The following is a 22,350-nucleotide window of genomic DNA, read 5'->3' as shown; positions in this document are numbered from 1 at the left end:
TGATGTCCTTAATAACCAAGAATTAAAGTGGAATCAATGGTACTTTTCCAACTTAAATATAGATGATTACATCTGTGCATTTTGTTTGATTTCATATTTGCATGCGAACAAGAGAAATTGTAAGCAAACAAAACAGAGGGAATTGGTGTGAATTTGTGTAAGACCCTGCTTATCTAATGAGAGAATGTTCATTTGGAAGCAAACAACAGCTCTCATGACGGCTTTACTGTCTTTAGAGTAAATTCAGATCCCAAGTTAGACATTATATCTTTAAACTTTTGATAAATCACAGCCTTGAATTTGAGACTTTAAACCTATTGGGTCTCGTTAACTAATGTAACGTGTGTGTATGAAACTAGTATGATGGGGAAAATCAATTTAAAAATCAATATAAGTTTTGGCAATTTAAAAAGTTTGAAACTGAACTGGCCTTTCACCTGGTGTTTGTCTCCCTCTAGTGGACAGATTTGTCAAAGGTCCCCGAGCGTCATAACGAGATTCACTAATGAATTCAGTGCTTCTATGTGTGTGTTATGGCCACGGGAGAGTTATATCCATTTGAGGACACGCACATAAATACACACCGAAGAATTAATGTTTGGAGATATTTTCTAGCATGTCGCTTTAATTCACTAAAAGCATTTGCACTTTACTCCTGTGCAAAGCACCCCAGAGGACACTTAATCATACTTTCACCACTTAAAGGGCGTCTTATCACATTGTCCAACACAACACTCCATCTTCGGGGTCAGGTATTTGATCTACCCAAGAGCCTTCCAACAAGGCCCATTTGCTGTATTATCTGGGTGGGGGTGGAGGCCCTCAGATGTTGTTTAATTGCACAGTTGCTTAATTATAAAAAAGCTGACCATATTCACTTTAATTAAAAGGGACGTTGTGATTTAGATATTAATCACTAAGGCACTGTGCGGATTGTTTGTCCACGTCGTCCTAATAATTAAGACAAAAATTAAAAACACTACATGAAAAGAGGGAGATCAATGCAAAATGAGAGACTTTTATTTCCGTTCATGTCATTTCCCACAAGGTTTCTTTACGTGTTTCGACGTGTGATCCGTCCAATTCTTTATGCATATAGTGACCTCATGCATTGATGTCTTTTCTGGCACTTCCATCATTTCAGAGCTGGTTGTGGAATTAATATCTCAGGTCCTGTTGGAAGAAGAACACAAGCTTAGAGGTGGAGATGCGACTGCAGGCGTGGAGGCGAGCTGTATCTCTATGAACGTACAGGTGTTGCTCACCAGTGCAGGCCAGTTTTCAGCAGCTGTGCATTGACCAGCGTTCTGATGAGACTCTGGCCGTTTCTGCCATATCTGACCTGATGCTTCAGGACTCCCTGCACTTTAGAGCAGTCCTCGCACAGACGAATCACTTTCCAAGACCTCCCAAACCTCTGGGGCATTTTAGGATTTAAGTTGGGAACGTGGTCGCCGCCTTGGACGCCATCCCTCCCGAAGCGCATGGGCATGTTGACGTGCTGGTGATGGGGTTGCAGAGTGGGTGGGTAGAGCCTGACGATGGTCGGCAGGCTGACCTTGCCGCTGGTGGGGCTCACCTGAATATTGATGCGCTCCATGTCCAAACTCCTGAGGATGTTACTTTTAATCTAAAAGGGAAAACAATTTAAATCACTTCAGATCTGTCAAAAACACAGGTATAGACAATAAAATGTCAGTCGGCGCTCCTTTATTCTTCTCGTATGGAGTTCAAATTAATGAGAACAAAATATTTCTTTCTTTTAGTATTTAGATCATATTATTAAAGCAACAGAAGACAGCAAATTCTCACTTTTTAAGACAAAAATCAGAGTTTAGGCCTCCCGAACCTCCCTTTAACTAGCTTTAAATAGCTTTTACCTGATGGCGCAGCTGTTTTCTCACATTGTGTCTTCCTTCCCTGCTGCTCAAAGTTCTGTCATTCAACTTCCCGTTGACTTGCAAATCAGTCTCCGCTGCCCCTCCGATACCAGCAATCATCAGAAGCATTGCCAGAAAGGCAGTGACCAACATGTCGACCACAGGAGACTGCTCCTCTCTAGACACACGGCTTATTCCCTGCTGATATTAAAGTCTCCCGGAGGCATACGTCACACACGTGTAACCTCTTGCACACACTCCTGTATATGTTTCAGCCTCTAATACCTGCCTCAATAATCATCCACCTCTAGAGAATATATTCAGAAAAGAATGCATGTACTAATTGGGCTGCTGAATGAAAGAATACGGGGGGGAGGAATTCTACAGAAGGCATATTTCTTTAGCTTTGCTAATTACGTGCAGGTCTGCAGTACCAATTAGGAACAAATTCTGATCAAAGAGTAACACAACAAACAGCGATGAGGTCACACAGAACAAAATAGGACCGGACTCAAATCAACGTGTACGTGCCATTTCAAGCATACGCTGCTTTTATTCATTGTACTTTACAGTTGACAGATTTTAGCCACAAGTGAGTAAAGACCAATGTGGTACGTTTAAAGGACGCTTGTTTGGCCCTTGTTTGCAGGCTTGTTTGCAGGTCGCTGGACTTGTCTCAAACTTGGCTTTGCAAAGTCTGGAGAAAAGAAGGAATAAAAGAGCACCTGCTGTCTCCAAAGTGCTGACATGGTACATCAAAAATGAGCTGGAGATCTTGATATGAGATAGGAAGATGCTAGATGACAACAGTACATTGAAATGTAGAGAATATTCCCAGTCGGCGCAACCAAGGGGCAGATTATTGATTGTGGCCGAGACCTTTTGGACCCAACTTTTCCCAGCTAGAGGCAGCGTGACATCATTCACCATTCCAGCTTTTGCCCATGTCTGGGATATTTACATGATGATTCACAGCAACAATATCTGCGTCCTGATGAGAGAGAATGTGAGGAACGCTCGGTGTGAGACGAGCAGCTTTACAAAGAGTTGATGCGACGCTTGCATCGTGACCCCTGCGTTGTGGCCGCGTTGCCACACCGGAGCACACAGACCTAACAAAGCCTTTTAGAAGCAGTATCTCGGGTCTGTTTTCTCTGTTGTGGCTTCGGTTTCACTCACTCTTTCTGCATTATCATTTACCTCCCCCTTTCTCTCCATTTTTACCCTCGCTGACCCCCCAGCTGTGGCTTGCCTGAGTACAGGCCGCAGGATTTACGACCCCATTTCTGACACGTATCAAGAATCTTATCCGCAAAGGGCCCCTGCTTACCTCTAACGGTCTCTTTGTTCTTTCACCGGGCTCTGCGAGCACTCCCTCGAAGACCTTGTTCTCCGCCACTGTAATTCTCTCCTCTTAATGTTATTAATGTGCATCCCTCGGCACCCTGGCGGCCTTTTCATCTTTCCATTTATTCACATTCGGGCCTCTCACTGGCTGCTGCCTTGTTTAAAAACAGACCCCCGCTTCCTTGATAGAAATATGGACCTGATTTAAACTTCAGACCTGACACACACACATACACAGACACAAGCACACGCAAATGCACACGTTCATCCGTGTACTTCTGAACTTGTAAGCTCCTTATGCTAACGCTAACCATCACCACTAAATGCTTAACCCAAACCTCAACCCAAACCTCAACCCAAGTCCAAACCCAACCTTAGGACCAAGTCTGAAACCTGAAACAGGCCTTTGAAGTGAGGACCAGGCAAAAGGTCCTCACTTTCCTAGAAGAATGCAGTTTTGTGTACTCAATATGTAATAAATGTGAACACACACACACACAGAAGGAAAGATGAGGACGCTGCATCGAAATTTAAAATTCAAAAGATGTTGCATCAAGACAAAAAGAATATGAACCAAGAGAAGAGGACAAAAGAGGCCACGGTGACACCACTGACCACCACGTTCCGCTTTGGGGGACTGTCTTTGGGATTTGGCACCGTTCCCAAAATTCCTCTGGAGGACTTCCTGGGATGATTTGTGGAGATGAGCTCTTACCCCCCTGTTGAGCTGATTTATGTGCAGTTTTATCTCCCCCCTCAGTCAGACATCATCGAGGTCACCATCACAACACTTTACATGCCCACACACTCAACGGGGAGCCACATCCATCAAACCTTTGCGACGGGTAATAGTTTTATCAATGATCGAATCCATTTCTGCAGGAGCTGTGCGTTATGATGTATGGGGAGACGTGCTGAGGCTCGGCAGACGCACCCACATACAGCCAGGCTCGGATTTGCCTGCATGTGCAAATTGTTGTTCTGGGGACAGAGTTGATTTACACAATCACACAGTTGTCACAATCACATTCAAGGCAGATTACTTTTTCCTGGGACGATAAATTTAATTTTAAAGTGCTATGCTTGTTACACATTCACACTTAAAGAAAATTAGATAGCTGACCTTATGCCAGACCAAAGTACTTATACTTGGTAATTAGCAATTATTAGCTGTCTCTTTTAGATTGATTTAGGATTAGCATATAGCTATTTGTAATTTTCAACTGTTTTCACAAGTCGGGCTTCTATTATTAATCAAAATAAGTATATAACAGATGACAAGTAAAAAATACAATAGCAAAAAAGACACTTAAAATCTAGGGCGCCGGTTCAGCCAGCTATTATCCTTTACCTGTGATTATATTCAAATTATTAAAACATGTTTTGTTTTTTCTTTCTTTTTTTTTAACCCAAAACAACATTAAGGTGCTTTATATCATGTGAAATTACAGCTGAGTTGACTGTTTTCTATCTATAATTCCATTTTAGTCAGAACAAGAATATCAATTTATATACAAATGTATTTAATAAACTCAACTTGCTGTTTCCACTTATTAAATACACTTTAAAACTTAAAATCAAACGCGAGGTTGCTCCTTGTTAAACATCCCGTCCACTGGGAGGCGCTGCAGCACCTTTTTTACCCTCCTCTCGAATAGAAGGAGGAGCTGCTGAAGAGTGAGGAAAGAGGGGTGGTTCTCACAGGAAACGGGGGCGTGTCCTTAACGAAGGGGGTGGGGTCATGACAGGAGGGACCGAACACAATGTGCAATCAGAGACTGGCAGGAATCCACCAATGAGCGAAGGAGAGGAAAAGCAAGGAGGCGGCTAACAGACAGGAAACAGAGCAAATGAACCTTGATGAGAGGGGTGCAGGGGGAGGATGGGAGAGCGGAGGGGGAAGAAAAGAGGCCCTGGAAGAGGGGTGTGTGTCTGGTGAGAGACATGTGGGCTTTGTTGGAATATCTGCCATGGCATATGTTTTGTCTTACACTTTTACATTTTTACTTTAAGATACCCCCCCCACACACACACACCACTACCACAATCACCACCACCCAAAGCATAAATGCTCCTTTTAGATTTAAGAGTTTAATCAGCTCCAGATTACAGATGGGAGGAGCCACTGAGCTGCAGGGGAAAAAAAAAACAGAAATATAACACAAATACTATGATTAAAGAAACATGAAAATATGCCGAATAACAACAAATCAGGAAGATGAGAGATTCTCACACAGCAGCTGTATTTAGAAATCCCCGCTGTGCAGTGTGGGAAATGGCACCGCATCCTGTCATTTTGTTGTTTTCTTTGCCGCTGCTTGATTTGAGTTTTAGCTCGGCCGTTTATCTGTTGAGCGGGTTTCACGATCCGTGGGCCTTGGAAAACCTCTTTAAAACCTGGACACATAAATCCCAAACGCACCGACGTCAGTGAAAAAACCTCCACCTCTTCCCCGGGCAATGGCGGAAATTGAAGAGCTAGCCTCCGACGGCATCATTTCTGCATTAGTGGTGTTGTCAGAAAAAGTTAGAAGAGGTAAAAAAAGGAGTAAATTCCAAGTATAAAGAGGACAGAGAGCATACTCTCCTTTGCAGCTGTTCGGCCTGACATGGCACTCCGCTCCCCCCTTGGACAGCCAGTGGTGCTGCTGTTCAGCGGGTCAGATTGGGTCAAAAGTCACCTCGGACGCCCACGCAGTGACCTCTAACCTGTTCCCATGATGCAGCTGAACCACAGAGGGATGACAGAGGGACGAGGATCTAAATAAATGAATGAGTGGAACGTAACTAAATCAAATTACGTAAATATTTGGCCCACCACGATGATGGAGACGCAACCCCTCCACATTATCAATAATTGAATACGCGAGGCTCTCCCCCGCTGCACGGACAGGAAGTGCGCGCTGCTTTATTCATTTACCGCTCACTTAACGTTGGGAGGTGGAGGCACGACGGCGGGGCAGGGGGGGTCTTGACGGAGCTATGGATGATAACTCTCAATCGCTGTCTTTGTGTAGGTACAGCCAGATGCCAGGTCAGACCCGGTCATACACATCCACAAGAACATAAACATGGACGTTCGGTTAGAAAAGCAGTCATGTTTATGAGGTTATTTAATTCAGCACGAGGACGAGTGTGTACCTACGCTGCATTTATAAACATGCCTGTTGCAAAGGGGGAAGGCTTTAATTAAATCAAGCGGCCTGACTGTAAAAGCCCTGCAATCTGAATAGAATTTTAAATACGAGCGTCGAAGTGCACTTACCACATGAAGCATTTCTTACTTCCAGGAAGCTTTCAGCAGCCGATGCTGATTTTTTCCAGCGTGCCACAGTGTCGCTCTCTCCCCAGATTTAAAATCTGGAAGCTTTTGTTTGTGATTTTGGTCTACAATGCTTTGATTAACGGAGCCTTATGGTATAGAGGGGGAAACGTTAAATAGAACGCAATTCGCATGGAAGAGATATGGCACCATGCTATGCTAGTAGTAACTCAACGTCCCGAGAGCCCGGGTCAATCCTGCAGTCGTCATTCAAAAAGCAGCGCGGAGATTTTGAGCGCAGACTATTTGTTCCAAATATGAGTGATTTACACAAGGTTGTGGAAAATTAATGATGCATTTGTGCGCCGCTCCTTGCAGAGACTCAGCTGTTGGACGTGAGCGAAGCTCAGAGAAGAGCAAGAAACATGCTGTATTCATTATTTGAACAAATAAATCAACAAATTATCGGATTTCAATTCATTGAAATTGAGCTAAAAGCGACATTACGCTTTTTCACTGGCAAGAGATTAGCTTCCTCCTCGTGAAAAACAGAGACAAACAATTTTAATTCTACAGTGTTTCGCACGACTGCAGGAATGATGTCACGGTGCGGCATGGTATATTACTGACACGTCAACATGTTTACATGCACGGAGTGTATGTCTGCACGCTGGGACGCTGTGATTGTAAAAGAATCTGCACTTTCCCTTCATTTCCCCTCACTCTCTCCCAACGCCATTCCCGGCATCCACATTTTGAAGTGTGTGCATATACAGTAAAATACACAAACACACACACACACGCGGTGGGAACTCGATCCAGACCACAGCTTTCAGCACGGTCGGCCGAATCCCTCGAGTCTGGAGCGAAGATAGAATTAAAGAGAAGGAGAAGCGGAGAGAGAAAGGGTCCAATTTGACCTCATCGGATCCTTTCACACACACATGCGTTCGGCGGCGCAACACTGAGTGGTTGGGACAGCTGCGGGATAGTGACATCATCTTTGGTTGCCCGCCGCTGTATTTGATCTGGGCTGGGAGGATGGATTGGGACTGAAACACCAGACTGCTCTCTGGAACCACATCCTCTGCCAGAAACAGAGCAGGACGAGTGTTTTCTCTGTTGGTGCGTTTGTAAGGTCGGATGCACGCACGTGAGAAAACCAAAGCGTGACACGGAACCCCGTTCCCTCTTTGTTTCCTCGCCTTGATGCTTTGTGTATATCCCTCACAGTAATCAGACCATTTTCTTCCGAAGCGGTTGTAAATACAGTCTGCCGGGCAGGCTGTCTCCGACAGGGATGAGGGAACACTCTGAAACTCAACAGTCTACTTCGGAGGTTCTCAAGGGCATACAGGGGTACATAATGACACCCTACGATGCAATCAGAGCGCACCCGCTGTGATTTGTGAGGCATCCAAGGCCTTCGTTAGCACAAAAGTGTCGATTCATTAGGCGTCTGACATCATCAGCGGCAGTAAATTAGCTGTTAGCATGGAAATGAGAGATGTAAGGTCACTGAGGACACCTTTTCTGTCAGGTCAGTGACGAAGACACGAGATCAAGGATCACGCACACACACACACACACACACACACACACACACACACACACACACACACACACATGCTTCCATTTAAACAACTATAGTTACATCTGTTTTGAACTTTCTCTTTTTGAAATATCATGATTATATTTGTGATGCTCGTTATTATATTTGTACACGTTCAAATCTATTTTCCGTTGATATGCTGCATGAGTGTGACTAAACTGAGTCCCGGTCCAACAGTAACACCTATTTCCTTCCAGTAATTTCAGTGTTGCCCAACAGAAAGACGTGACACAGCGAGCTTGCTGTTTGTTAGTACAAGTCTGGCCAACTTGCCAACCTTTGCACACTTGAAAATACCTTTCCAAAGTTAAACCAATTTCATTTTACTGGCTCCAATCCGTCACCGCTGCCACGAGGTGGCTCAACTGGTCTAATCATAGCGCCCATCCTAGCTAATGAAAGTCCGTCCTCTGTCACACACCTCGTGATGTCATTGTCTGATCTTCAGCAGCAGCGCTGTCAGCTGCTCTCACCGGCTGACCTCGGCGCCCAAAAACCGCTGTGGCACATCTGCCTTATTAGTTCCTCTTTCATCAAGCTCGTCAGTCAACCACATGGGAGTCTTGAGCTTCCACCGTCGCAAATGTGTGGAAATAATTTGTGAGATACGTTGATGCTTACGTACCTTCTGTTCATATATCAGTAATGGTGATTCTCCTGGCAGCAGCATGTGGCTGTAGGTGTTTTCTTTTCTTTGCCATTCTTTCTTTACCATTGTGCTGAGAGTAAAAGGCAAAGCGGTGAGTGAAGGAGAGAGAGCAAAGGGCTACCACCTACCGAATTAGACAGTGCACTCATTTTGCTGAAAGTCTGCAGTGACACAAAAGGTGTAAATGCCATCTGGGCTAGGCGGCTACGCTACATCCACAAACAAAAGGGGCCCATTCACTCAGCCAGCCCAGCCATAGCCATCTGCTCTTGGTGAGAATGAGTGGGAGAAGGGACCCCTGTACCTCTAGGACTCCCATGAGGTCCCCGAAATACAGGATTCCAGTCTGATATCAGCATAATATTATAATCGGGGGTACGAAAATATGAATGAAGATGATCCACGTCACAGCAGGAGCTGACTGAGCCATGGCGGCAAATGATACAGACGCGCTGCAGTGGGAAAGGGAACACGTGTGGCGGCGAAACAATGGTGAAAAGAAGGCAACTGCTGTGGCAATAGGGTGGAGGAGGCTTGAAAGGGAGAATAGATGCCTATATACAGCTCAGAGGCGCAGATGTACACACAGAGCCACATAACTGTGGCCATTTATCATGCTTTGGATAATGTCAACCTGATCTAATATGGTTGTGTTGGTTTGGGTGTTCTAGTAATGAAGTCACGTCAAGACCGTAGTTTAACAGCAGCTAAAGCTGCTCAGGAGCGAGAAGAATCTAAGTTGGGAATGTGGATTTGCTGCCGTGAATCCACAAGAAAGCGAGCCCACATGACACACGGACACGCCGACAGAGAATCGCACAGCCCCTTTAACAAATGTGCAACTATCTCAGATTTCTCGATCACAATCTCAAGTTACGATGTATAAACTACACGGAAGCCCTGAGTGACTTTCAGATGAAGTGAGATGTATCGGCGTCAGTGTGGCAGCAACACAGCTTTTATTTTAGTACCCTTGCAGGAGAAATCCAAAGCAACTATCTACTACTTCAATCCCTATCTTTCCCTTTCCTTTGCCAATTCCCTTCCGTTTATTGAGCGTTACGGGGTTATAGGCCGTAAATGTATACTTTGCCCCATTTTCACCGGTCTTGTCCCATTCGCTGGCCTTAATCAGTGGAAAAATGGGCTCTGCAAATATTAAACCAACCAAAATGAAAGTTAAATGGCATATTTTGACTCCTGGCTAGTAAATCTGTTTGCGTAGTGTTTCCATGTTTCAATATTAAGCAAACACTACCTCTGTTTACCTGCATTCCTCCTAATGTGGAACAGCGCTCTGGTTGAAAAATCCCATACAGGCTTTGAGTTGATGGTAAAAAGGACCCGACTTTTAATTTAATCTATCATCTCATCTTATTGTACCCTATAAACATTTCACCTCATAATGACTCTGCAGAATCATTAATCAGAGAGAACAGACACAACAGTTCGGCTGTAGTCGTATTCGCAGACCAAAGCCAGTCCCCTGCTGTCATCATCGGATATTGTTAAAGAGCCATCAGACAGTCACAACATGTCACAATCTTTTATATTAATGTCAGCACCATTAACTGAAAGCTCTCATGGATCCAGTTCACTCTCACTGTCACTAGCAGTCTACCCCTGTTGGAATGCGCAGGCAGGTTCGCCAAATTCTTTTTTCACCTCCGCCCGTGTGAGCGTACATGCATGCGAGGGCCGCAGCCTGTCCGCCTTAAATCACGAGCGGACAGCTGAAATGGTGAAAAGCCAGCTGCTGGTGAGAGATGCCTTGTCAAAACGGATGACTCAGGCTAATGAATGGACTTGTTCGCAAACACAAGCTGACACAGAACGTGTGGAAACCTCCCCATCGGCTGCTGACAGATAGTTCTCAGAGGCTTCAAATTAATGACGCCTCCACTCAGTTGATTTCCAGAGGCCGGCAAGGCTCAGGCCGCCGGCTAAAGCAGACTTTGAGCCATCAGACCTTCGATATTAACAGGCATGTGTCGTAGCCACAGGACTTTTCTAGAGAGTCATTTCAGCAACTGCATTTCTTTTAAGTTCAAGTTGACGCCGGCCACTTTCATCAATGCGTTTTAATCACATGATGATAACTCTTATGTATCCATGGCCACAGCCTGCCTCCAAATATGCTGTTTATTATGGCAAATAATTAGAAATTATTTGGGGGGGTAATTTTATTTATGTATTAATTCAGGCGTACATACAGTGAGATATGATCTCAGTGATATTTGTGATATACCGTACCTCTGAATAATATAACAATATCATTTATATGAGAAAACCTAGATGATAATTATTAAAGATAATATTTTTTTTAATCTCTTCACACAGTTTGATGAAAGATGTTGATAACAACTACTTTGAAGTCTTGGGAAGGACTTGGATGTCATTTAAAACATATTTTACAATAAAACATGTGTAGTCAACATTATTATTTGTCCCGTATCATGCACGGTTCATTCTTTTACGAACAGGCACCATGTTGGTGCCACATCTACTTAGACATTATGTCAAAGACAGGAAGTCCTGTTAACCTGAGTGTCTCTGTGTGTAGATACTTAAAAGGCAGAAGGAGGTTTGTGGCAGGCTTTGACAGGTCTGGCATGCCTGCAGGCATCTGGGCTGTCAAACAAGCAGTAAAATATCCAGATACAAAGCAGGGCAAGAATTACTGACTGACAGCTACGCAGACTGTGATGCCTTCATAACGACAAAACATTAAAATAATCACTCTCTCTCACCCACTTTGCTAATTCTCCTTTCATCCCACCTTTTAGATCTTTATCAACCTATTGCCGTGTGATCTCTTGTTTAACTGCAGCAGGCCTGAAAGCGGAGCAGTAGTAAAACCGCACAACAGAGCTCTCATGCTGCTGCTGCGGCTCTGGCTTGTCTGAGCATGACCGAACGTGACATGTGTGTGCAAAATTACCAACTGTGAATCTCCAAAAATGTCCCAAATTGAAAAGTCTGGAGGCGGGAGGAATTCAGATAAAGGTAGCACAGGGCGGGCGAGGTGGATAAGAAACAGAGGGCGAGCTGAAATTCTGTTTTTGTGTGCTTCCTTGGTTGTTTTTGATGTTGCTAGGGAGTGCTGTCATGGCCTGTCACCTTGACAACCAGGCTTGTATTTAACTCGCTCTCCAAACAGGCACATGGAGAGAGGCCCCTGGCTTCTAACCCTGTTGAACCTATATAAACACACACAAAACAAATTCACACTCTCCATTCATTTATCTATGAGTCGTTCCACTACCTGTTTACTCTGCAGTGAAACCCTCCAGTATGTGTCAGAGCAGCGCCCCACCTGGCATGTAAGGTGGCGACAACGCACGCATAAGGTCATGGGAAGCGGCGTGCTGCTGTGCATTGCACAGGTGTGTTTGGCCTCGGCTCTGTGTTCGAGCACGTGAGCGCACTGGTGCATCTCTACTCCGCAGCTGTCACCATAACTCAGCGGGGGAGCCGACGTTCGGATCACAACAAAGCCGCGGCGCACAAAAGGCAGGATGGAGACGTGAATGAGCGAGGGATGCGCTGAAACGCAATGGAGCGCAGCGCTTGAAAGATAGATGGACTAATAGGTGGATGATTGAAGTGACAACAGAAATGACAGATGCGGCCGAATAAATGGATGGATTGACAGATGGATGGAAGGGCGGACGGATGAATAAGGGCGGATGGTGACAGAAGAAACGGCGGCAAGTCCAGACATCAGTGGAAAGATGTTGAGTTTAGCAAGAAAACAATGCACCAAAACTATCAGGAACGGCTGTGAGTGGCCTTCAAACTTTTCACGTCTGAAGTGGTGACAGTTTCTAAAGTAGATGCCAGAAATGGTGGGAAGGGAAGTTTGAAGTCTTCTGCTCTGATGAATGGGCAGAGAAGGACGGATGGGACTGGATAATGGTGTGAAGGCTTGTGTCGGCATTCTCCTTCCTCCCAATCTCGCCATCTCCATCATGTACCTTCCTGCCTCACATCACATATCAATGCTTTAGCTTAACACACACACACACACACACACACACACACACACACACACACATTCTCAAATGACTACTTTTGTAGGTACTTACCATAGACATACTTATTTACCTGTATCCTTACTGTAACCATCCCAACTAACTTCCTAAAGTTAACCCTTGCCCTATGCCTAACCTAAACCCAATTTTCAATTTCAGCCTCAACCTTAAAGTCATGTTCAAACTCTAAAACAGGCCTTTGAAGTGGTGGGTCTCAATAAAATAGCCCCACTTTGCAAACATGGTCCCACTCCATGTAGAATGAGGTCTCTGGTGCTCAATATGTAGTAAATGTGAGGGGACACACACACACGCACACACACACACACACACACACACACACACACACACACACACACACCACACACACACACACACACACACACACACACAAACAGTGCTGGGAGAACTTTGACTAATACATCTGTACTTCTTAATTATGTCGGGTGACTCCAACCCTCATAAGGATGTTGTCAGAGTCTTGCTGAGAGCGTTGACATATTTGTATTTATTTCACTGTTGTTGACCATTTATTTGCGACGTTGTCTTAGTTAACAGTCTTTTGCTGTTCAAGACAGCTTATTGTACAGAGGCTGCAGCATTAATCAGCCGCACTTCATATTTAATTTAGATCCAAACAAAGCAGCAGACATCGCTCAGAACCACTCGGCACAAAGTAAATTCATGCACAGCCTGTTGTTATAAATGAAAGAGCAGCTAAAGATTCATGTCTGCTGTGCACTGTTCCCTTACAAATACAGGATTTAAACTATCAGTGCAGTTCAGGACACGTCCCAGCATCAGTCCAGTCTTCTCTAGTATTTAAACCCAACCTCCACACACACACTCGCTGTCACGTTGTTTGTTACCTTATGCCTTACTTTCCAGCACTAATTCCCAGAGTAATCTCTTATTTCCTCAGGACTGTTTGGTTAACGAAGTGAGGATTACGACTCCCTGGAACCTTATTTATGGGCTTTGTTCGGTTGTGGTTGACTTCCACAGCTTTCTACCCACTTTGCCTCCGCTGTTTGTGTGCTGTTTTTTATATCTAATTTCCACACATTACAGACATGGATTGAAAACAGTGACTGTCAGATTTCTGTATGTGGGATGTGCCCATTTCCTGTTTAATCCAAATTAAAGTAGCTGATTAAAGTTACTGATGTGTGAATGCTGTTGAATGCCCCCCCCCCCAAAAAAAGGGTCTACCACATCTAAAACTAAAGGAAAAAAAGGGGTTTAATAAGTTAAATATGGCTGAGTGAACAATTTCTCAGGCCACCAGAGTGGGGAAATGAATCAAGAAAATTTCATATCTAATTTCCATAAAACTATCATCAAAGATTTGCTGCTGGTATAAATGCAAGAAAGCAACACAACACATCTTCTGAGAATAATCATGTTTTTTCTTTTCAGTTCCAACATGATTGAAGCCACAAGTTAAGTTGTTTTTTATTTATTTTATAAGCTAAAGGAGACCTTCAGCATGATTTCTGTCTATAAATTAAGATGAAATCGTGAGAAGAACCATCAATAAAATACTATATATTTGTGATTTTTGTTTCTCATCTTAGGCCTGCACATAAATTCATATTAAATATAGATAAATGGATCAATTCATTTACAGAGCAGATGCATCACGGTGTTGAATTGTGTTGTTGGACTGAAACTTTGTGAGTCTACACCCTAATATGTGGGACACCAAGTAATGAAAACTTAGAAGATACAGTACAACCATACACACACACACACACACACACACACACACACACACACACACACACACACACACACACACACACATTGCATAAACAGAAGCTCAAGTTTGTTCTCTCTATGACGGACGTTCCACTGACCCTTCAATTTCGTACACACACACACACGCTCTCTCGGGTCTCACGTTCATTAATCTTCATTTCAACACACACTCTGGACGCCATCAGCACATGTGCACCCGACAATCTTTTGGCACCGTGCGCCCTCCCCTTCAAATACACACATACACACGTATAGTTGCTCTTGGAGGGTGAGATCTGATTGCTGACACTGATATCAGGTCCCCCCCTGCTGCTGAGCTGTCCATCTGGCTGCCCGATCAGAAGACAGAGTGGAGTCCTCGCAGTGGGGCTTCTGTCACTGTGCATTAAGGGAAGGCTGATGGCTGATATGAGTTGACATTGAGGATAATAATGTACTTGGTGCAGGTCTCACATCGGGATTGCAGTGGAACACGGTGACATCCGAGGTGGCTAGGGCGAGTCGTTTTGAGGGCACGGCACTCCCTGATGATCCAGCAGCTCTTTTCCTGGATTTTGATGGTGTCTGGGCCACGGCCAAGGAGTAAATGCACACGTAGGCTATTACAGGAGGAGCTCTGTCACGCCTGAACACACAACCACGATGTTGTTCGACTTGACTATTCCAGTATATTTTCTGCCTTAATTTGAACTTCTCTAATTAAATTGCATTTAAAAACCAGGTCATGTTTTAATTGAAGGCAAAAGATGGACACTGTTTACCAATCCCTTAATGTTGCTTACGTATTGCTTACAATGATCCCTGACAAGGTCGAAAGCATTCTCCGATTGCTTCCAGAGCTCTGATTTACCGTAACAGGAAAAAAAAGAAAGAAAATAAACTCCAACTTTGCAGATGGCCCCTGCAAATCAGGACCGCTGAAGGATTGAATCACGGAGTTTATTATGACTTTTATGGTGTGCATTCCAAATGAACGCCTGAGCACGAATAGGCATGAAAGGAAAGAAACCCAGCACGTACGCGTTCTGAATTTCTCTTTCCATGTTCCGCAGCTTCCTCAAAGCCAACAAAGATACTTTAAAATCCTTCACCATCATAAACCTTGAGAAGAAAAAAGAGACAAGAACTGCAAAACCATGTGTTCGATCCATTTATTCACAAATTGCGGCGAACACAGACGGCTGTGTGGGCTGTGCTACCATTGTCTCCAGCTGTGACTTGGCTGTCAGTGAGGTATTTGGGGTGCAGGCTGGGGGCGGCAGGAAGGTTTAGGTGCTGTAATCAAACTCCCCTTATTCCCCCCAGACTCATTACAAGGCTCAAATTCTGCACTAATTGGCTAGCAAGTCACACGACAGCCATGGGACCCCGTCCGCTTGGTAACCCCTGGAGACAGATGAGAGCATAGTAGTTTTATTATTTTCAATTTGTCAGGAACTTCAGGCTAGTTTACTGAGGTCTCACAAAATCCTGCTTCAAATATAGTAGCAGGAAATACAAGTAGTAAATCTGTATCCACTAAAATGACAGGAGACCCTGTCATTTTTTAATTGTACCTGGAAGATGAACAACCTTCTCCTCTTTTCTATCTGTTATGTATCCGGCATCTGTATCCGGCTTCGTATTTGTCCGTTTTCATCTTTTGGCTTTTGTCCTGGGAGCCACCTTTTAGGTTTATTCTTCATTCTTTTGACCGCTGAACCGTTACCCTACAGAGCAACACACTCCTCCACAGTCACACTTTATCACTTCTTAACCTGCCAGCTGATCCCTGCGTCTTTGTTGAGAAGTGAGGGATGTTTTCATTTACCTGTCTCTCTTTCTCCATCTTACATAGCTTACGCATCTTCCTTTATTTTTTTCCCCCTGCACCTGGCATCGGCACTTGAGAGATGAAAGCGGAGACGGGGAGTGGATGTGGAGCTGGAAAAGGACGGGAAATGTGATCCATCGTTAGATGTTTCTTCCTCTGTGAAAAGGGCCTCGGCGGGGTGCCCCTGGATCAAAGCAGACCCACGGCCTTCCTGCTAATGATTACCAATTTTACATTTGCCTGAAACCTACAGCCATTTGCACTAAATACAGAACAGCGTGAATGTAAACTCTTCTGCTATATTTTTTTATTTTGACGTGCGTTAAAATAATAAGTGCTCGATATGAGAGCCATCCCGCATACTGAATCGGGCTTCATGTTTTTTTACTAGCATGCAGTTTAGCCACAACTATGACTAGCATGAAAAATAACATTTTCACCAGAAGTTTGTCTCTGGGTAGGTTTTTTTCTTACAGATCCATGTGGAAAAATAATGGATTTTAACACACTAATCCTAACAGCAAATGGGAAATGGATTAGGAGCAATCAAGTAAACGCTGGGGTGGATCCTGGTATTTTAATTTTAGGGGACTATTGGGCCACTGAGGAAGAATGTGCTCGATAGAGTTCTATTTTAGTTTGGACTACAATTACAATTACTTTGTTCAAACCAAAGTACATATAATCACAATAATAACCACTTGGCTCAAGTTGAGGAACAAAATCTGCTCACAATAAAAGAAAGGTTGAAGCTAGAACATGGAACAAAATGCGAACTTCTTCTAAAGTCTGATGTTTTGCATTCTCCTGCATCCACTCTGGATCTATATTTCCATGACAATGTGTGCAGCCATTTGAAATAAGTGTCCCTTTTCTATCTTTGACCTGCAAGACAACTCTTTGTGTTCCTAATTAGTGTGTTTGGTGGTTTGTCATCTTCAAATGTGCCCACCCTGCAACCAACCCTGGCTAACTGCTCATGGAGGCGACAGATTGCAGGGAATCACATAAACCTCTGGTCTGTGTGTCACCATCACTCAGGATTCTGTTGCCAGCTTGCAGACACACACATACAGTACGTTTACACACACGTCCCAACCATCAGTCCAAGTGTGACATCAGAGATTTGACAAAGACAAGCTGGCCGAGCCGTCACAATTTTAACAAGCTCCAGCTGAGGGCAGACACTGTTATTGGGGGAAACGCTCCCGCGGTGACACAAGGCAGCCGTGTGTGTGTGCCTACTCATTTTCTGTTTCTGCGAGGAACACCTTCCGCTCATAGAACAGGGCAGCTCACAGTCGGGGGCAATTGGGCCTGTAGCACCAACAGGAAAGAAAAAAAAATCAAACACTTAAATAGCAATCAGTTGCACTTGTTGCTGATTGAGCCACAACTTGGCTCCCCGGCCTTCCATCCCTCTCCTTCTCTTCCTCCACCACCTCCTCCTTTACGCAACTGTGAGTGATTAAGTTGAATGGAAGGGGAGGGTGGTGGCTGGGTGACTGGGGGGGAGGATAAGGGTGAGAGGAGGGGACAGGGTACTCACTCACCGGCTGAGTAATGGCTTCCAGAGGCCCACGACTACCCGGCTCTGTGCAGTACGAGGGCTAATCAGGAGTGACGGCTCACCCCGTTTGGACAGTGTAAAAGCAGCCCCACGGCTGTCAGATGGAGACATGGACAGCCAACCCCCCCAGGACCCCCACCACTTGGGAAATGTCGGGTAAAAAGAGCAGACAGAAGACAGGGGAGAAGAGAATGATTCAAAGAGAGCGCAGAGAGCCAGAGAACAGCATTCAGGCAGAAACACGGAGAACCCATGTCCTGCCGTATTGCAGTGTTTGTTTCATGATTGTGTATCAGATTGAGTGCGTGACGTTTAATAGAACCCCGGAACCACTTGAGAAACCAATCCTGTTTGTTCAATAGCACAGACAAAACCAATACCGAGGTATCGTTTCTATACGTCAACGCATGTGCATCGACTTCGAGCCCACGCTTGGCTACGATGTGGTCCGCTGATTTGTGCTGCCTCCGCAGCGATTGGTTTCCATCATGCGACCGCGGCCTCAGCGGCGCTCCCTCCATCTCCGCAGCCTGACTTCTTTTCATTTTTCAATTTCGCTTTCATCAACCGCTGCCGCCTGCTTTTATTTTCCTATTTTTTTCATCTTTCTATTTCCAGCCAATGACAGAAAGCGCTTGAAGTGTGAAATTAGAAAGCACGCGCGTAAATAACGGCGTGTAAGGCGGCGAACATACGTGTGAAAACAGAAAGCATGATCACGCACATGCTGTTGAATAAACCATGAGACGATGTTCATTACCTTCAAACTGAGCGATGACGAAATACTGAGGCGCGAGCATAGACTTGAAACGGCATGATTATAAATACAACATGCTCACGTGACTTTTCGTATTGATTCTTATAGAACATGACCCAAAGCAAGCAAGAAGGTCTTTGGTGCGACTGACTGAGACATTGTGGACAGAGTTTAAGTGTTATTTTGTTCTTATGAGGTCTGTCTGTGAGGAAGTCCCTGTTCTTTGTCGCTGTTTGACACATGAAGGCACACACCACCTGGGTTTTAACTGACAGAGTGAGATGTTTTTGTGCTAGAGGAGTGGAGAAGGAGGTCAGGGGCGCAGGGGCAAGCAGGTCCCTCAGACGTCCATCAAAATGACAGGTACCCCAGCCTTAAAACTCCCTGACCCACCTGAAAATGCTAGTTCCCCTCCTTTTTTTACAGACACACATGCAAGTGTCCACACACACACACATACACACACTGAGAATTCCAAGCCTAAATAGTACATATCCCTGCAGGGAAGGAGACCAGCTCTTAGCAATTAGAACATTCTGTGGCCATGAAATCACTCTAGAAATTAGCTCCAGGAAGCAAGAGGAGGGAGACAAAGTCCTAAACAGAGACGAAAAAGAGAGGGTGTAGGCAGGAGAGAAGGGGTGCTCTGGATCTCCTCAATAGTCAAATGGACAGCTCACATGTGCTGACAAGGTGAGAAAGGAAAGAAGTTAGAATGAACCTTGATAATGGCTGCTGTTAAGATTACCAATTAATCCTCTGGCCTCATGACATGTTAGATTTGGATCTGGGGAAATGGCTCTGAGGTGCAAAAGGGCTTCAACGAGGACCTGGTCAGATAAAATGCTCGCCCTGGACATTTGAGTGCTTCCGGTGGCTGACAGTGTCCAGGTCTTAAGTCCTGACGGCAGGAGGAACCAGGGTTCACTCAATTCACAACAGAGGAGACCTGCGCCATGTTCCTTATCATCCTTGACTACAGGCTACGACGTCTGTGCTGTTTTCCCCAGATCTGAAATGCTCCCGTCGCCCCTGGTGTACCCTGCTGGGACCCTCTGCCATTACACAAACAGCATCTGCCAGCAATCAGCTGCTACAAGCCCCGAGCAGCAATATTAGCCAGTGCCACCTCTGGCCTCAGGCCATGCTGTTTAGTTAAACAGTTGTGAGATGGACTTAGTCATTGCTTGCTATTGGCCATTTCTACAAGTTTAGAATAAATGGCCATGTGTGTGTCTGAGTGTGTGTGCCCAGCTGCAGGTTGTTAGTAGCCAATTCAGCTGAGTGGGGAAGGGGCACCAGATGGTTGGCGGGAATGGAATGACTGAGTTGAAAGAAAGAGGTGTAACATGCAATTATAGAAGAGGCAGAAAAGCTTTCAGAATTGGTGGCGAAACTTCGCACGGACAGGAACTTTTGCGTCCCCGACATTATGATGCAGATAATGGACGACAAAGCCATGGCCAAGGAACCCATGAGCTGCACCCAAATAAATGGATGGAGGGGTTTTGACTGGGATATGTGTTAACTTTAATGCTACACTGATCATGCAAAACATGCACCTGGCGAATGGAGTCAGTCTAAACATATTTGTCATGGATTTCTGCTCACTCTGGAAGAGAGGGGGCTGAAATGTTGTTCCAAGGTTGTGTAACGCTTCCGATGTTATTGCATGCGTTTTTCTTTATGTGAGGAAAGTCAGGCAAACCTCACGCAACTGTGCGAGCTGCTAATCAAGATTTTATGACAGCAACAATGTTTTGCGTGGTAAAAAGTCAAGCTCCCGCTCCGCTGAACCAAACACCAATTATTATTTGGCCTTCCTGATTAAAGACTGCACTGGTGTCTGATGTCCAGTCCGCTGATGACAAGTTTCTACCAAAGCATGCACGGACATGTCAACTTTTCCCCTGTTCCATATGTGCGTTGTATATGTTTGTCTCTGGTCTGATTAGCTGTTGGTTCTTTCAGGTGTTCCACATCCTCTTGTTCTTTAATCAATGCCTTGACAGTGCAGGAAGGAAACTCTATTTCAGGAAGTGCCTGTCCAAGATACTGCCGCCATGGACGACTGCCAATCATGTGAGGAAAGGGAAACGCGGTGTTCCAGTTTTCGGGCGATTCCCAAATCCAATTACAGTAGAATCCTTTCCTAAATGGGAGGTGTGGCCTTCTGTGTTTTATTTTTTATTCCTGTGATTGTCATCTTGTTGATGGATGTGACAGAAATACACAGCAGTTACAGTCCATGACTCAACACCCCAGCATAAAAGCTTCGTAGGAATGTCCTGCAAGTCAAACTGGAGTTTTATCTGGAGTGGAAAACAGGTCACTGAGCCCTCACTCAGGTGATGAGTGATGATGTCATGCTTTGCAAACCACCATGGAGACGGCAAAAATGGAAAATAAGAGCTGTAGGCTGAAAAATGTGAGAAGACAAAGATTGGAAGAGACGTCTGGGATGTTTCTGGCTGTGCTGGCTGGGAACACGAGGTGCTGGCAGTTCTTTTTAAACAAATAAGGTGCTGAAACATGACAGGAATATTGGGTGGAATGGGACTTGTTTTATTGTAACAGGAAAAAAACCAAAATGTTTTGTTTCTTGTCATTGGTTCAGCTGGGTACCTTTTTTAGAGTCACAACTGCATACGTAGCACGCGGAGAGTAGGTAGAGTTGGGATGGAGAGTATGAGCATGTGCAGAACTTACATGGTCATGCGCTATATGCTCTGGTCTTTTCTGTTGTGATCCAAGGCAGAGATTTTGATTTAAGTCACAAGCTCATGCATGTAAAATGCATTATATAGCCCTACAAATGTATTTAGATTACAACCCAGATAAATTAAATCAAAACTGTGGCAATGAACCCTTTTATCCAGAGATTTGCAAATGAAAACATGACAACCACATTGTGCCTTTGCTGAATGTTTCATGTTTATGAACAAGCATATTTTGCTGAGAGTACTTGGAAATGATCAGTGTGTGCATGAACAAGTAAATCAACACATCAGAATGGCTTCATCTGCAAAGTGAGATCATACTGAACAACAATTCCATGATTGTTCCCAACATTCACTCAATCAGTGGAAGTTTACAGGTATGCAAATGATGAAAATCAGAACAAAACTGGCTCTACCAGCTACCCCCTACGGCGCTCTGTGCTTTCAAAGGCAATTTAGAGGACAGAGAGGATGCTGAAGTCAGCAGAAAACAGCCTTAGCCTGGTCCCTCAACAGACGTATTATGCTGCTGTTAGGGTGAGGGGTGAAAGGTTAGAGGCAAAGGGGTGGGGCTTGCCTCTGGTTGATGGCTCACTCCTTCATCCAAAAACCAGCTGCCCTCACACACACACACACACACACACACACACACACACACACCACACACACACACACACACCTCAGTGCCAAGGTGAACTGCTCCATTGCAGTCCTGGGATTTTGCTTTTGATAGCTTTGTAAGTGTAATAACAACATTCATTTTCACAAACTGCTTGTTACGCATAGGTTAAGTTACTTAGAATATGTCATCAATGACAACATAATTCTGCCTTCAAACTGGAAAAAAGGAGTTTTATTTTTTAGCATGGCTTGGACTATACTGGAAGTTAACGGCCAAACTTAAGTGCAACACTCACTGTGATGAAGGACTAGAGTAGCGGCTGA

At 44.6% G+C, this 22,350-nt stretch overlaps 1 protein-coding gene and 1 long non-coding RNA gene across 4 annotated transcripts; both read right to left on the bottom strand.

The window, feature by feature from the left end:
- Window positions 1-998: 998 nt before the first annotated feature.
- Window positions 999-3,707, bottom strand: npvf (neuropeptide VF precursor). 3 transcript variants are annotated; one of them, XM_057021486.1, is made up of 4 exons: window positions 1,881-3,707; window positions 1,580-1,630; window positions 1,266-1,501; window positions 999-1,173 (listed from the first exon to the last, which is right to left on the bottom strand). In XM_057021486.1, exons 1-4 carry the CDS (start codon window positions 2,031-2,033, stop codon window positions 1,167-1,169), a joined length of 447 nt encoding a protein of 148 aa, XP_056877466.1. In that variant the 5' UTR covers window positions 2,034-3,707; the 3' UTR covers window positions 999-1,166. The 3 variants fall into 3 exon arrangements, with proteins under 3 accessions (XP_056877466.1, XP_056877465.1, XP_056877464.1); XM_057021485.1 differs by having other exon boundaries at window positions 1,253-1,630; window positions 1,881-3,688; XM_057021484.1 differs by having other exon boundaries at window positions 1,266-1,630; window positions 1,881-3,671.
- Window positions 3,708-15,714: 12,007 nt separating this feature from the next.
- Window positions 15,715-16,624, bottom strand: LOC130518518 (uncharacterized). Its single transcript, XR_008948061.1, has 3 exons — window positions 16,356-16,624; window positions 16,102-16,254; window positions 15,715-15,931 (listed from the first exon to the last, which is right to left on the bottom strand). It is a non-coding gene; the product is annotated as an uncharacterized LOC130518518 (long non-coding RNA).
- Between the last annotated feature and the right edge of the window lie 5,726 nt (window positions 16,625-22,350).

This window comes from Takifugu flavidus, chromosome 21 (assembly GCF_003711565.1).
Source record: "Takifugu flavidus isolate HTHZ2018 chromosome 21, ASM371156v2, whole genome shotgun sequence".
NCBI classification, from domain to species: Eukaryota; Metazoa; Chordata; class Actinopteri; order Tetraodontiformes; family Tetraodontidae; genus Takifugu; species Takifugu flavidus.
This window is presented reverse-complemented; position numbering and strand designations above follow the sequence as displayed.